This window comes from Palaemon carinicauda, chromosome 43 (genome assembly GCF_036898095.1).
Source record: "Palaemon carinicauda isolate YSFRI2023 chromosome 43, ASM3689809v2, whole genome shotgun sequence".
NCBI lineage: Eukaryota > Metazoa > Arthropoda > Malacostraca > Decapoda > Palaemonidae > Palaemon > Palaemon carinicauda.
The window spans coordinates 9,745,665-9,762,350 of record NC_090767.1 but is presented as its reverse complement, the minus strand read 5'-3'; the positions used below and the strand labels follow the sequence as shown (position 1 = coordinate 9,762,350).

General features: G+C 42.9%; 2 protein-coding genes across 2 annotated transcripts; both read right to left on the bottom strand.

Annotated features, from left to right (window-relative positions):
- Positions 1–365: 365 nt before the first annotated feature.
- LOC137633713 (serine/arginine repetitive matrix protein 1-like) lies at positions 366–2,536 on the bottom strand. Its single transcript, XM_068365961.1, has 2 exons — positions 1,947–2,536; positions 366–666 (listed from the first exon to the last, which is right to left on the bottom strand). Exons 1-2 carry the CDS (start codon positions 2,534–2,536, stop codon positions 366–368), a joined length of 891 nt encoding a protein of 296 aa, XP_068222062.1.
- Positions 2,537–4,374: 1,838 nt separating this feature from the next.
- Positions 4,375–12,686, bottom strand: LOC137633547 (uncharacterized). The gene is made up of 3 exons (XM_068365836.1): positions 12,524–12,686; positions 5,274–5,417; positions 4,375–4,825 (listed from the first exon to the last, which is right to left on the bottom strand). Exons 1-3 carry the CDS (start codon positions 12,550–12,552, stop codon positions 4,435–4,437), a joined length of 564 nt encoding a protein of 187 aa, XP_068221937.1. The 5' UTR covers positions 12,553–12,686; the 3' UTR covers positions 4,375–4,434.
- Between the last annotated feature and the right edge of the window lie 4,000 nt (positions 12,687–16,686).

Here is a 16,686-nt window from a genome sequence, read left to right as displayed (position 1 = left end):
TTTGTTTGACAAACTTGTTCAGGGCTGAGAGATCGATGACAGGTCTCCAGCCTCCAGACGCCTTCTTTACAAGAAAGAGTCAACTGAAGAAGCCTGGGGAGCCGTCGTCGACCTCCTGGAGAGCATCCTTCTTGAGCATGGTCTCGACTTCTGCCCAAAGGGCTAACCCCTTTGCCGATCCCGTGGCATAGGAGTTCAGCGACACTGGATTCGCTGTCAGGGGAGGTGGAGATGTCGTGAATGGGACGCGATGACCTTGGCCGATCACGGAGACCGTCCAAAAATCGGCCCCAAGTTGCTGCCACCTGTGCACGCAACTTTTTAGGCATCCCCCCACAGGTGGACACGCGGGGGGTTTGCCGATCCTAGCGCTTGCGGCCACGGCCGCTGCCCCTAGGATTCTTTCCTCCCCTAGAGGACTTGACGTGCCTTCTGTCCTTGGTTTGAAAGGGCTGCAGCTTAGACACCCCTGTCTTAGCTGCCGGAGCCTGCTTCGGTGTCTTGCGAGGCTGCTGTTCCTGTTGAGGCGCTGGAGGCTTGTAGGGCCGAGATGTAAGGGCCCTCTGGAGGAGAGAATCCTGATTCGATCTCCTCAACCTCTCAGCTGTTTGTTCTATCTCCTTGGGCTCAAGCAGATCTCTCCCAGTAATGGAGGAGTGCCTGAGCCTGCAGACATCCACGGCGGGAACCTTCGGATGGAACCTCTCGGTCACTGGGTCGCGACGCTTGAGGATCGAGTTAGCCCACAGGTTAGTAACCTGGTGAGCGAGGAACTCGATTGAACGCGTGCCCGAGAGGAGGAAGGTCTCCAAGGCCTTCCTATTGCTCTCCTTGGACAGATCCTCAGAGCGCAATAGGATGCCCAGAGATCCCAGCCAAACGTTCAGCCACGAAGTTGCCTGCATGGCACGCTTCGTGACCTTCTCTAGGCTCAGGATCTCCGACGCCGAGAAAGTCACCTGCCGAGCGGAGAGCTTCTCGAGAGGAGTTCCCCTGGTCAGCTCTTCCACAGAATGGTGAAGTGGAAGAGCCATACTGGACTCCCCCATGATCTCAAAGTACCTCCTCTGATGTACTCGAGGAGGCGGGAGGAGTTTGTGCCCGGCAGAAGAACGACCGGAGGAGGCGAGCTCGGAGAGCTGGGCTTCGACCCTGTCCCTGGCCCCTTTCACCCCTTTGGACCAAGGCAAAGCTGCGCTGGACTTAGGGGGTTTCTGGGTGCCGTAGACTTGGTCTAGTACCGTGTCCTTGCCCTCAGGAGGGGCAGTCTCTGGGTCCTTAAACTTGTTGAGTTGCCTCATCAAGCTTAGGACCTGCCAGAAAGCGTGTTCTGACTTGAACTGGTCTCCTCCTTGCGGACTGGCAGCTAAGTCTCCGGTCCCCAAAGGCTCATCTTGGGGAGACACGTGGACGTTCTCCCGGGGTCTGGTTGGCTCTAGACGGATCCTGGATGACAATTTAGGAATCGTCTTGGAGTCCTTGGGCTCCCTCCCAGGAGGAATACAGGACTCCAGCAAAGAGGTCTGGAAGGGAGCTTCCTCGCGAGAAGTTTCTCTCCTAAGAGGAGGGGTTCCTCCTATTGGTGCCGTGGGGGACAACCCTGCCTCGCTGGACTCTCCTGAGGACGGAAAACCTCGTCCACGGGAGAAGGAGCCTTCCTGACCGACCTCTTGGGAGCCAACTTCTCCCGAGGAGAAGTCATCATGAAGTCCACTCCTCTCCTTCTCTTCAGCGGGGATGAGTCTGCCGTTGGTTTAAGTCCCAAATCAACGAGGGCAGGCTTCACAGCCTGAACCACTGCGTTCATTATGTGACGGAACCAAAGCTGACGGGTAACTGACGCCGTGTCAGTTATCCCTGCTGGAGGGAAGGGGATCTCCTGACCCTTCGGAGTGGACGCCACGGGGCCTGCCTGAAAAGAAGAAGAAAAAGAATGTTGCATGGACCTCTCCGTAGATTCTTCCTGGTCCTGATCCTGGTAGGTAATCCTACGCTTGCGCGGTGGCGATCCAGAGGCCGATCTGGAAGTCCGCGTCCCTATCAGTTGGCCGCGTTGATGATCCCTGCGAGAATGGGGATCGCGGCGGCGCTCGCGCGAAAAAGCATTCAAGGGATCGCGCGCGGGCGATTTCCGAAGCACGGGCGGATTGCCGCGTGTAGAAGAATGCACGTGGGCGCGTTCGCGCGCGGGCGAGATGGCGCGTGGGAGCGCAGGCGAATGGACGCGTTGGCGCGCACATGAAGGTGCGCGCGGTCGCGTAGGTGAAGGGGTGCGCTGAAAACTAGGCGACCGCTGGCAGCGCATAGTAGAATGACGATGTTCGGGCGAGAAAAGTCGCGAGCGACTTGGCGAGAGTTTGCCAGGCGGAGAGCGCTGGCGCGTTGGCGAGCGATGTCGCGTGTACTCCGGAGAACGACGGCGCGTACCACGAACAGGCAAACGACTGCGCACAGGCGATTTATCGCGCGGGCGAGTCGGAGACCTGGGGCGTTCAGTCTTAAGAGGGCGTTGGCGCTCAGGAGAGCGTTTGCGCATAGGCGACTGATCGCGTGGGCGCGCAGGTGATCGTTGACGCTTAGTAAGGTTACTGCGCACATCTGAAGAGATGGAGGGAGACGAACGCGCAGCCGAACGCTCGCGAACAGGAGCTCTAGATGAGCGCTCTGGAGAGCGTGTGCGCTGTTGCGCCGGAGCAGAAGGCCTTGCCTAAGTCCAGATCTGGCGATTGTGGACGCGGTGGTGATCGAAGGCGCGCTGGGCGCGCATCAGGAACAGGCTGAGTAGTAGCGCGGCTGCGCACAGGAGAACGTAGGTGCGCCTTGCGCACATCAGGAACATGAGGGCGCTGTTTCACAGGAGACCTGCGAGAAGGAGAGCGCTGGCGAGCAGGAGAGCGCTGGCGAGCAGGTGATCGCTGCCGAGCAGGAGAGCGCTGGCGAGTTAAGTCCGAAGACTGTAACTCTGGAGAGCGCTTGTGCGCTACTGCACGCGAACGCACAGGTGGGCGCGCAGGGGAACCCTGACGCGCAAGGGACTTACCCACACCGTGAGTAGAGTCCCTTTTCCCCGAAGGGATCGGTGCCTGTTGGATAACAGGGTGAGAAGGCGCCCAAAGCGCATCTGCAGCCAGGAACGGAGAAGGCAGGTCGGAAGATCTGGCAGGCGTAGGAGATCGCGAACGATCTGCGGAGAGGTCAAGGGACGCTACTGCGACGGTCTGCTTCTGACGGGGGGGGGCTCCTCCTCAGGGGAAGGATCAGGAGAGGAAGAACCAAAGAGGCGCCTCCTAACTTCCTTATAGGGAGAAGGAAGTCCTCTGCTGCGGAGAGGCCGACGGGCCTTACGGCGAATACGACCTCGAAGAAGGGCGTCCAAGTCATCAGTCCTCCGAAGAGGAGTCTCTGTCAGCGCGCTCCCCCTAGGGGGAGACCCGCCCGCAGGAGAGACCGTGGGACTCCCCTCCCCCCTCGAAGGATGTTCGGAGGGGGGCGGAGAGCCTTCAGCAACGTCCGCAACAGGCGCAGCATCAAGGGTTTGACCAGACCCGTCGGAAGGCTCTGCCAAGACAGTGTCGACAATATCCGAAGGGAATATCTCCGGTATTACCGGCGACTGTTTGACCGCAGCCCCCAACTGGATCAGGTCAAACAGGGCTTCCTTGGAGGGCGAGCCCTTAAGCCCCAAGGAAGCCCAAAGCTGGAACAAATCATCATTAGACACAGTTTGGTCATATTCATTAAAATCCAAAATATCCTCCCCCGGAGGAGAAGAGGGAGCTGCCACGCTAAGGGAGGCAACGCCCTCTCCCGCACCCCGAGGTCGGGAAACACCACTAGGGCCTGTGCTACCACTCGGCAGTCTCTCATGAGAGACCGATCGAGTGGGAGCTTCGGAGGAGGTTCGGGCGGCGGAAGAGGAGTCCTTAGAGCCTTCCTTCTTCAAGGTTGCCCCTGAAGGACAACGGTCTTTCTTGGACTTTTTCTTACGCCGACGGCCGAACTTCTCCCACTGGAAGGCAGACCACTCCCTACACTCACTGCAAGTATTCTCCCTCTCACACCGTTGACCTCGGCACTGCGGGCAAAGGGTGTGAGGATCGGTGTCCTCCGCTGACATGAAGGTCCCTCAAGGGCGGCCAGCGAGTCCAGGGCACTTGCGCATAGCGATGATAACGGTCGAGGCCAACTTCCAAAACACACAGAATCTAGAAAAAGCAAAAAACAAATTAAGGCTGTCAACAATGAGGACGAAGACAGAAACGTCTGTACATCGTCCGAGCCAAAAGTGAAGTGAGACAACTCACCAGTGTGTGGGGGGGGGGGGGAAGGGGTAGCTTGCTACCCCTTCCCTACCCCTGCTAACTAGCGTGGGGGTAGTTAACCCTCGTTAAAAATCTAATTTCTCGTCATTTCAGCTACGCCGAAAGTAATACCCTATGTAAATAGCGTGGTTTGTATTTCGGTTACGAAACAATGGAAAATAAAGACAATGAAAAATTTCAAAACAATATGACAGCAACGGTATATTATTTCCAAGCCAAATCCAAACCAATTCAGAGGAGTCTTTCTGTAATTATGGACGATTTCTCGCAAACGTTGTACCGATGACAAAGATATACTTCGTAAGAAAGTTTCCTTCAAAGTAAATATAAGGTGACTCCCCCTCTTAACAGTAACTTTCTCTAAAGGCGTAGCCAACGTAAGAACCTTGCGGACGGCTTTTTCCAACTCTGGTAAACCAATATGTTTTAAAATGTCCCCCGTCTTAACTTCGGCGGCGCCTTCCCTGGTCGAGAAGCGGACGCTTCGAGGTGCTGCCCCCATTCTGGATATGAGATGAATAGAAAATGGAACCAACATAAATGAGACTTGTATATTTTGACATTGAAATAAAGCTTTCATATCTAACTCCAACACATATGAATGCGCTCAACTTACAAAGTTCATAAGGTATAAGAAGCTGTTTTTAAGTCAAATTTTTAAACATTTTCAGTTGTAAAAGACAACAAATAGACGCGTTTCATATTGCAAATGTCATCTTGGATTGAATTATATAATGATGTTTTATTATTAAAGTGTTTCATTATGAACTATGGATAGGATTTCAGTTGGATTTGTGGTGGCATCTCTGAAGGTTTGCGAGTTGAGGACCATCTCAGTTTTCAAATCCACATGTTACCAATATTCGTATTTCCCATCAAGTAACAGCCCCACGATGGTAACACGTCCTTTCAAAAACGCAAAAGAAACTGACAATCACCACTTCTTCTTACTCAACTTCCCCAATGTCATGAATGAGGTTGCTGTGCGCTCTCTCGTCGTCGCTCTCCTGTTCGTCGTCGCTCCCGGCCAGGTCCTCCTCGGCCAAATCCGCCGGGCCGGTGATGGAGAGACTGGCATCCTCTTCCTCCTTTTTCCTGCCAAGAAAATGGTAAAATTATAAGCTGTCAGGGCTATGGAGGCCATTCAACATAAGAAAAGAGTGGAAGGAAACCGGGGAGTCAAATCTAACATGTTAAGCAATGAGAAGGAAAAGAGGTAACTATTATCATTATTATTGTTAGCTGAGCTACAACACTAGATAGAAAAGCAGGATGCTACAACTATAAAGGCTCCAACAGGTAAAATTAGCCCCATGAGGAAAGGAAATAAGGAAATGGATAAATTACAAGAGAAATAATGAACCATTAAAATACCTTTAAGAACAGTAACAACATTAAAATAGAACTTTCATAAACTATAGAAAAGGGATTTATGTCAGCCTGTTCAACACCAAAACATTGGCTGCAAGTTTGTACTGTTGGTGCTACCCACTTCCAAGCTCATATATGTACTGTCCTTTGGAAACATTTTGACAAAATTTAGATTAGAAATAACTTGACTATAGGTAAAACACAATACAGTAATGATTCAATAATAAATAAACAATTTAATGAGACCACAGCGTTAGAATTCTTAACTCACTCGAGGCTGACCCGAAGGTTTTGATTTGATCTAAACTACACATATAAAGTATTCATCTTCCTAATGTATATATTGTGCATATTAATTAATATATGACGAATTTGAAAATAATTTGTAGTTTTCCTTCCTATAGAAACTTGAGTTCTTTACATAGGATGGATTATCAACGAGGCTGGAGTATATGACAATTAAACTTTTATAATAGTTACCCAGCTGTAAGCAGGTTCTGCTTGCTCACTGAGAACTCACTCTGATTGCAGCCGGGACTTCTAGTAGGTAGGTGATGGTGGGAGAGTACAAGTAAAGGACTCGGGTTCGTTTAGTTAGGAAAAATGCAAAACATCTCAAGCTTACGCCCTTTACGTAGGAGATTTATCTTTAGGTGAGAGGAAGACCATATTGAAACTGGATGGCTACTTATCCTGGGTTACCAAAACACAGGACCTTATGAGCAGTGCAGAGTTAAGGTTCTTTACACCTCGTGCACAGGTGCAATACAGGCTGCGGAGCGGAATATCTGTGTGTGTTAACCTTGAGGCATATATATATATCAATGGGATTGCCTGGATACAACATACTCCCCCTCGTAAGGAGTGTGTGAAATAACACTCCGTGTCTATATAATAGAACAGCTGCAGGCTAGGTGGGGTTTAACTTCAAGAGATTCGATTCCAGCTGACAGGGTTTCCAATGCTGTGCCCAAAAGAGAGGAGAGGATGAAAGGAAAGGAAAGGACCAGTCAACCTTCCCTTTCATCCAAGTGTACCACGTAACCTCCACCCTCAATCCGATGCTCATGGTCCTGTGAGAGGAGCCTGGGCAACTATACCACCAACCGTGTAGCTACTACAGGTCCCAGCGCAAAGACGTCTAGGGCCCTATTGGTTAATTACCGCAGATGATGGGCCGTAAACGTGGTCTGTCGTTCTCAAAGAATGCCATGGTCGTGCTGACTCCTCTGACAACACGAATTTTAACCCGTGTTTTCCTTTGGGCAGAAGGTGAGGGTGATGAATGAGTTGTTATCATCATCATCTCCTCCTACACCGAGTACAGTCATTGAATTTCCTTAGCCAAGGGGAGATTGTATTTAGTCACCTTTACTCTCCCTGTGATGGTGACATTGCAAGTGCCATGGATTTATCAGTGTCTGTTTAAAGCAGCACTTTAGTGGGCCTCCAAAGGACACAGGAGCAGCTGATCCGAATTGTCGGTTATTGTTCCAAGACTCATGACCTGAAGCAAAGAAGATCTGGAACTGGGAACTGACGGATTCTGGGATTCAGCTTCAACTTCTGGGTAGAAGGAGGACAAGACCTATCTCCGGCATTCAACATGAGCGAAGCTAAAAGTGCAAACGGGAAGTTCTCTAATCTGTTTCGAGGATTATAAGGAAAAGAAAAAAAGTTTTTGAGGGTAAGATTCCTGACAGAGGAAAGCCTCAGTCAGGGTCAGGTCCCAATCAGCAGTACTATATATCTGTTGCTTCCAATTTAGAGCTCTTGTGAACGGGTCGATTGCTGTGGAATTCCATAAAGTCAGGATCCTGAGGATGTGATCATTTTGATCCAATGATCTGCATCTCCCTCCTCAGCTTGGCCGTCACAATGTTCTTCTTTGCCTGGAATAGAGCAGGCTATCAGAGAGATAAGAGTTCAGCACCGCCCACCCAGGAATTTCTGTTGCTAACTGGCAAAGCTGAGAGATATTGTACTTCTTTTTTGATAACAGGGCTTTCGTCCCTCCGGTGGAGTTGTCGTCCATCGGCACAACCGAGTGCCAGAGCGCTGGAACGCGAGGAGAGTTGCTCAATGTTCCGACATGTTGATATGGCATCGACATTGTCTCACCCACCCACCATACCAGGTACTGTAGTCTGAAATCCTCCCCTATCAGAACTAATGACGGAGGAGGGAGGCTGTCTTGTGCAGGTGGAGACGACCATTCGGAACGAGACGTCCCAAGGTTGACAGATTATCCAGCATCTTATGCCAAGGCTACAGGGTATACTGTAATAGCAGATAGAGCTGTTGATTGAAAGGGATATTCACCTCTCAAAAGTGTATGCTGCCAGTCTGTCCAAGATGGGACACTACAACTGTGTCAATGTCAATATATGGGCAAATAAATATTTTTGGGCATTAGAGGTGACCTCCTTGAATACGTCTTGCCTTTGGTTTTTTACCGAAGCCATATCGGTACCAATGTGCTCTGAAGTACTGTACAAAATAATGTCTATGCATTTTATAAAAAAAAATCATCTACTCACGGATGTAGTCTGTTGCCAGTGAAAAAAGACTATGACATATCATATGTATGAACACAGTGCCTCATTTGTCTAGGCAAGAGGTTGCCTTGGGGTTTAGTAGCCTGATGAATATCTATCAATTTTTCTTTTTTAAATTGGGGGTCTCAGTATGATCGCAGCCAAATGTATGCATGATGACAGCTGACTAAAAATAGAGCAGAGTAAGGAGGGTCACAGATGGGGTGTTAGTCCCGTCCCCCCACTCCCCCCATCAGGTATGACTAAGAACATGGCAACGTAAGGGGGTTCCCAAAGAGGCGTTAGCTGCCATTAGGTAGGGACACGACTTGTAGGTTAAGTAGGGGTGTTTAAGTTGAGGTTTTGCTGAACAACAGACAGTTTTTGTAGCACAGCGGCCTTGTCTTATGAATGGCCAGAAAATGAGAAGAAATTCCTGTTTTCTATGCATGCAGGAGAACCTGGCCGCTGATCTACAAAGGCTCCTTAAATTATTTCCGATTTTATATTTTTCTTCAAAGGATGGAAAATATAGATATTAGTAAAATCCATTGCATCTCTCTATTCTACCAGTAATTTCAAAAGTACCAAAACCTGAAAACAGTAAAAATCAAAACAGGATTAGTTCTCAAGTTCTACTGGGCATAAAAACATCGTTAATAATAATAATAATAAATTGTTAATAGCTTGTGTGAGGGTGGCATATGACCACAATGAGTAGGGGTAGGGAATCCTAGATTTGCAGTAATGGAAGGTTCAACATTTACTATTGGAGGTGCACGGGTATACAATTACCGTAATTGAAGAATAATTCCATATTAAGGTGTACATTTATTAGGGATGGTGCACAAGTAAACAATTACCGTGATGGAACATAATAGTTCAACATTAAGGTTTACAATTACCAGTGCTGGTGCACGGATAAATAATCACCCTAATGAGGTAAAACAAAAAGCAAATTCGATAGCTATTTACCACAATTAAATGTAAATACTTACCGATACCACTATAAGTAACCATCAAAATCTCCTATCATTCACCCTAACCTAACCTAGGATATCTAGTCTTTATTCACTCACAGTATAACTCACTAACCTTACAAAGTCATCAATGATTGTGAGCAGTCGCCTCACTACCCCAAACCAGACTTAAAATTAGACAGCCGACTTGGTGAGAGATAATCTACCAACGGCCTTTGTAGTTTGTTGGGACAGAGTGAAAAACCCCATTTTACAGACACAAGAACATCACCTAACCGCATGTTTCCTACCTAACCTACCCTACGAGCCGTATCCTTAGACTCCCGTACTCTCATCTCACCCTGTCCCAACGAACTACATTCACCCCTAAAAACCGGTAAAGAATAACTGTAGTATGATACAGTATATTAATAAAGATATTACGGTATTTTGAACGTTTCTCATAAGAATACTTGGGGAAAAGTGTTTTTCTTTCAAAATATGGACATTTTAAGGTAATTTTGTATATTATTACATTGTGTGACTACGCACAAGAAATATATGATTTCCTATAGCAAATAACGAGATTTAACCGATTTTGATGACCATTTCAATCGCAAACAAACAGATCAACCAATTCGGTTAGTTATAAGTTGACGAATTGGTTGATGTTATTACGGATGAAATGAATGAGAAAACCAGTTAAATCACGATATCTACTATAGGAAATCATATATTTCCTGTACGAAATCACACAATGAAATACAATACAAATGAACCATATAAATATTAACACTGTGGACATATATACTGAGTTAAAATATATAAACAACAGATGTCGGGGACGATAACATTAGCAACGTTACCAATGGTTGACAGAACTACCAACGATGACGAATGGTACACAGTGTTACCAACGGCACGATGTCTATACTAGAGGTAGAAATAAATTTTTCCATACGAAAACTAAATAATACTTCCATAAAACTATTACACAATAAATAAAGAGTACCAAAAGGCCACAGAACCTAACAAACCCACCTAACCTTGCCTAGAAGTACCCCGGTCACAAAACACATATAATAAGAATGGGGGAATGACTTACCTTGATACACAGAACTACCAACGACACGATGGCATTACTAGAGCTAGAACTGCTAAATATCTCCTCAGATATATTCAATAATTTCTCCATATAACTGGTACGAAATATATAAAAAGTACAGAAAGGCCACAGAACCTAACAAACCCACCTAACCTTGCCTAGAAGTACCCCGGTCACAAAACACAAATAATGACTATTGAGGAATGACTTACTTTTATGAAGGAAACGTCGAAACTTGCTGGACTCGGAAGGAAGAGACAAAATCGCACGACACTAGGGGCAGTTTAAACGTTGAGGAATAACATTGTGAGATTTAAGAAAATGGTCAACATAACCTGAATTATCAACAAAATCACCATGGAATTGAGCCACTGCTTTTAGATACGGAATGCTGCAACCGGTACAAGTTTCTATAATATGTTCCATCTCAAAATACGGGAAAAAAAACGCACTAGTAACGAAGGACGAGTAACTAGGTCAAAGGTTAAAACGGGAAAGGCAGGGGAACAATGGGTCGGAAAACAGCGCATACAGAGATAAAGGAAGGGGGGGGGGGGTAGGGAGATATCTGAATAGGCCTAGAGTGATGATTGGTTAAGGGAAAAACAACGAACAAAAGAGTGAAAACATGAATGAACTAAATACGGAAACTAGACGAAAGAAAAGTTTTATAAAACACAGAGGAGAGAAAAGGAACTAACCAACAAAAATAAATACAAACAATATAGGAAGATAAAATGGAATGAACGGTAAATAATAGAGAATGGGAATATAAAATGAGATCATACCGAGAATTAACTGGATAAAAAAACTAGTCCAGGGTAAGTATTTATGTGAAACCGGGAAGGGATAAAGAAATAACTCAACAAATAAAACCAATATAGGAAGGTAAAATGGAATGAATGATAAATAATATTGAATGGGAATAAAAAATGAGAAAATAACACTAATAAAAAGAGTAAAAGGGGGAGTGGAAACTCCTGCGCAGGGGGGGGGGATATATGCGCAGATCGGAAACTGATGAAACGAACGTACGTACAAATGGGAAAGGAAATAACCATACAAATAAACCCAATATAGGAAGGTAAAATGGAATGTATGATAAATAATATTGAATGGGAATATAAAATGAGAAAATAATACGGTAATAAAAAGAGTAATTTGGGGTTATATATGCGCAGGTGCGAATGGACGAACGAACAAATGGGTGCTAATGTTAGCAAGGATCGCTAACATATGATCTACATCAGGAATGGAATGCTAACATTTAAACTACATCAGGCGTTGGCAGCACTGGTTACTGTATTACTACAAGAAATAACCTTTGAAACGGCTCCTCCCAAATATATCCAGGTATACTGATTTGTCTTTTTCTACGGTTATAATAAATACCAGAAAGAAATGTATAGAGAAGAAAAGGACTGAATTACGGTTATATATCGGTTCCCCAGTATGTTTTCCCCACCCAAAACCCCGAGTTCCCACTGGGGGTCCCCCATTATCGGCGGATATAGATGTATATATATTTCTGTAACTATTCATTTGCGACGGGAACGAGTGTTATTTTCGAAGGGAGCGTAATTTTTCCTATAAGAAAAAGTAGTTGGAATACTAGGATACATTGAGATGTAATAATATACAATGAAACCCATTTGAATAATCTAGAAGTTATGACTGATAAACCACATTATAAAATGGAAGTAAAAACAAGAACACGGAGCCTTTGTATATCAGCGGGCAGTTTCTCCCGCGTTGATTAAAAATGGACATCAACTAACCTAAACTTTCCCCCCTAACCTAACCTATAAGCAGTGTCCTTACATACTTACCTAACGGGGAGGGGGGGAGGGGGTTAAACGGGCCCCTGCAACCTCCTTCCACTGCCGTATTCTGTTAGCCATAATAATACAGGTGGCCGTTATCATACATACACCCCCAAGAACACTACCTAGCTTAAGGTTCCTCACCTTAGCTATTTACCTATGGGGTGCACCGACCCGCAACGACCAAATCGTTACCTTAACCTAACTTAGTCTATAGAACTTGTAAAATACATATTCCAAGCAATTATAGCCATTAAGATATTACACTAGAGTAAATTAAAAGCACAATTAGTCACAAAATCATCATTGAACGGAAACACGGTCAAATAACGTAATCTTAGGGGAGGAGCCACTCAATATGTTAAATGACTTGTTATTAGATAACCACAAATATCACTATACTAACCGCAAAGATGAAATCTTAACCTTTGTCATCTTCTATATTTATGTATATTTGTCAAATGAATATTTCTTAAAATGATAAAAACATTTTATAGAAACTGGCTGCGACAGGAGGCAAATGTTTGGGTTACCGTAGTAGTAACAGCTGATAAACACGAGTAACTTTTGTAACGGCTCTCCTCCGACTGAGTCCACATGAGCAAGAACTCAAAAAAGGAGTAAAAAGTAAAGTAGCAAATGAAATTAAAAGAAAAGTAGAAGAAAGCCGAGATGAAAGAACTCAAAAAAGAAGTAAAATATAAAGTGGAAATGAAATTAAAAGAAAAGTAGAAGAAAGCTGAGATGATATAACTAAAAAAAAAAGTAAAAAGTAAATGAACAAATGAAATTGAGAGAAAAGTAGAAGAAAAGAAAGCAGAGATGACAAAACTGAATTTTGTGAATGCTAATGGTAGAAAAGATTACATAGGAGAATTAAACACTATTATCGTTTCCAGAGGCCGTGTAATAGTGGTTTTTTTTTAAATAACTCCTAAAATAACTGATGGATTTCCATGATATCAAAGCAGGGAGAGCTTCATACAATGGCCTAATTTTGGGAAATACTGTGCATTACCATTTACGTTTCATTAACGTTTTTACTTAAGAAAATAAGGCTAAAGCCAGTCTTAGCCACCCACACATTCGCAAAAGTGATGACGTCCCTCAGTGACGTTGTTATAACGTTTCTTCCCCTGTACCTCCCATCCCCCGAATTGTTAAACGCCTGTTTAACTCCATAGATAATTGTCATATGACCTCCTACCCCAAGCAATACGAAATTCTTTGTCAGTAAAAGTTCAGCATACCTGGTAATGTGATTCGTGACTTTAGACTTTACCTAAACACAAGACCAACCTTTTATATCTTACCCACTCACTTACATTGAAGATCAAGAATGAGACTTATGACAGGAGACAAAAGAAGCCATGCTAACCCTACACTTCGCACTTCAAGCGAGTGTTGGTAAAGCAATAGAAATATAGTTTTCTTTAGGTTAAGCCATAGGACTCATTCTTCTATACAACACAGGGTACTCGATACATCAATTACCAGGAAGAAAATGACAGAGAGCATTGTTTGATATAATTTATGATATCAATTTCACCAGAGAGAGTAGCTTGAATTCCTTAGAAGGTAGACTTCTAAAAGATGTTTCATATAAGGGCATTGACATCGGCCATTTGATAAATTTTGAAATCATGTATATATATATATATATATATATATATATATATATATATATATATATATATATGTGTGTGTGTGTGTGTGTGTGTGTTCATACATACATAAGATTTATTATATTTCAACCTATAGTTTTATATATTTATTTACGTTATAAGTACCAGTACCTATTTTTGTTACTTAAAGGTATGTGACAAATATCATTGCGACTTTGTCACTGGAATTATACCAGACTTCAATTAATGAACCAATCAACCTTACTTTGAGAAATCCATTGACATTGTCTACATGCCAAGCTGATATACTCGTATCAAAGTATTCATTAGCTTTGCTTTTCAAAAGTAATGTTATCACCAATTGCTGGAAACCATAGATTTATGAGGGAAAAAAAAAAACAAGAAATGAACACTTATACATTTTACTCATCATCACTCTCAAGGAAAAAAATTGTTTTCTATTTCTACTAATGTTTTTATTCTATTTATTTTTATTTTATTTTATTTTTTAGTCACATATCTAAAATTTGTAGGAGTCCGAGTAGAATATCTCTCAGTGCGATTCCACACCCCTGTTTTAAACCTCTTCTATTATGTTTGATAATTTATGTTAACCATCTAATCATTATCTACCACCATAAAACCTTTTATTGCTCTTCCGGCTCATTTTATATGTGCAGTACACAGTCTTTCCTAACAGGGATTTACTCGGTAGCCCAATAACAATGGAAATGAAGGAAAGCAGGCAAGAAGGAAGGGGTGGGGGAGTACTAGGATAGCCATAGGTCTAAACACTGAAGGAGGGTTGAGGGAACCTCTGCGTCACAGTTACGTGATTAAGTAACACTTCTTCGAAACGCTCTGAAGGAAGGGAAGAAGTTCCTCTTTTTTCTAAGAGTAAACGGGTTAATTAAACACATCTGTTAATTCATTGTACCACCAAAAATTAGGCCAATGTTTGAAACATTCATTGCTGTAGTTTCATGGAAATTCATAAGCCGGTTTGTTAGATATTTGGGAAAAACACTATTACACGGCCTCTGGGAACGATAGTAGTATGGGTGGGCCTGATTAGCACAGCTTTGCTGATCATGTCGATACACAAAACATTCCAATACGTAAAGTTATCCCTGGTCATAAAAGAATATATATATATATATATATATATATATATATATATATATATATATATATATATATATATATATATATATATATATATATATATATATATATATATATATATATATATATATATATATATGAGAGTAAAACGTATTATCTAAAACCCATTATTTCAAACTTCTGATACATTTTATGAAATTTAAACAGTGAGATCATGTAACAGTTAAATTACATAATGAACTGTCTGGCTTAACCTATAATAGTGATGATGATAATATTAAACAATATATTAACCCTTATATTAACCTTTATATTAACACACCATCCCAGACAAAGATATCAAAACCTATGGTACATTTCAAGATTATTCATAGAAACAAGATGATGATGTTCATAGATATAGATTTTTGCTGAACTATTAATATTGATATGTCTTTTGTCTTATAAATATCTCTGGTATTTAATAGTACACCCATCAACAAAACCGGTGTCGCCTGGCGAGACCTGACTTGGAGAGATCATGCCCTTCTTGCACTGAAAAGGTGGCCGACGTTAAACAACCGAGAAGTCGTTGGAATGGTTCGAATGTCAGGAGGAGGGAAATTGCCGATATCACTTAAAGAAATGCGATGATGAAAGAAATATATATGAAAAACGAAAGAACTTTTTTATTCTTTCAATAACTGTAATCTAATATTTCGAAAACAATTCATCAAGAGATTTTATCATAACTGAATTATTTGAATTTCCTTAAAAAAATTCTGGAATATTTTTGGAAAGAAATATCATTCGTTTTCATTTTCCTAAGCAGTTTCTCTCTCTCTCTCTCTCTCTCTCTCTCTCTCTCTCTCCTTCTCTCTCTCTCTCTCTCTCTCTCTCTCTCCACACACATACATACACACTGTACGTAATATATGTAGGCGCTAATAATGTATCATTTCAAATAGCACCTATTGGGTCACCAATCATTAATAAATGGCCTTTGTTCAAAATTTCGAAGGTAATAAGGTTTAAAGGTTTAGTTGTTTATTTCACTGTTTCCTTTGATTTCGATCATGAGCCACGTATCTCGGTGAGGATGGGGTCAACTTTTAGCACGGGCTACTTGGCTCCGGCCCTCTTAAAGAAAATAGTATTATTTGCTATATCAGTTATATTTGTTTAAGGTTGGGGATTTAAAATGCATCATCAGTTAACATAATTTATATTGTTTCAGAAGTGATTGGTGAAAATTAAATATATGAAATGACATGCGATAAAACTGGTTATTGGTGCGTTATTATAGTGATGGTGTGGTATATAGCGTAGGGTATTAAAGATTATACTATTAACACATTGTTTACTCAAATTATCTGATTCGGCAGCAATAGCCTAGATGTTAGGATACTAGAAAACTCCTAATCAATCAATCGATCAATCAAATTATCTTGGCAATTTGCTCATTTCCAAGCGTACCTCCTTCCCTTGTGACGATTGCTCAAAGGTCCGAGTCTAGCATTGACTTTTTGTATTACAATTTTATTTGTCGTTTCATGACCTGATATCCAACACCTTATAGGTGTGCTCCCGGTAAGCTCTTCAAAAAATCCATTACTCTTGATATCTTTTCAATCAGTCTTTTGCATATTTACTTCGTTGTTTATAGTTTTAACATAATTGTAAACACTTGGAAAGCAAAATCTATGAAACATTGTCATCTTAGTATTTTGTTTTTCATTTTCTAAAAAACTTCCACCTGAAGGATCTCAACAAAACTGTCAGACCTTTAAACCTTGAACATGTGGGGATGGGGGTAGAAGGATATAACCAGGTGGGGGTT

Bases quoted from the DNA above. Each gene is read 5' to 3' on its own strand.
- LOC137633547 (XM_068365836.1), bottom strand. From the start codon at position 12,552: ATGACAAAGGTTAAGATTTCATCTTTGCG. The intron at 5,418-12,523 runs GTTAGTATAGTG...TTTTCTTGGCAG, and splicing joins GTTAAGATTTCATCTTTGCG to GAAAAAGGAGGAAGAGGATG. The intron at 4,826-5,273 runs GTAAGAAGAAGT...TCTCATATCCAG, and splicing joins CATGACATTGGGGAAGTTGA to AATGGGGGCAGCACCTCGAA.
- LOC137633713 (XM_068365961.1), bottom strand. From the start codon at position 2,536: ATGCGCAAACGCTCTCCTGAGCGCCAACGCCCTCTTAAGACTGAACGC. The intron at 667-1,946 runs GTCCATGCAACA...GGATGTCTGCAG, and splicing joins CAGGAAGAATCTACGGAGAG to GCTCAGGCACTCCTCCATTA.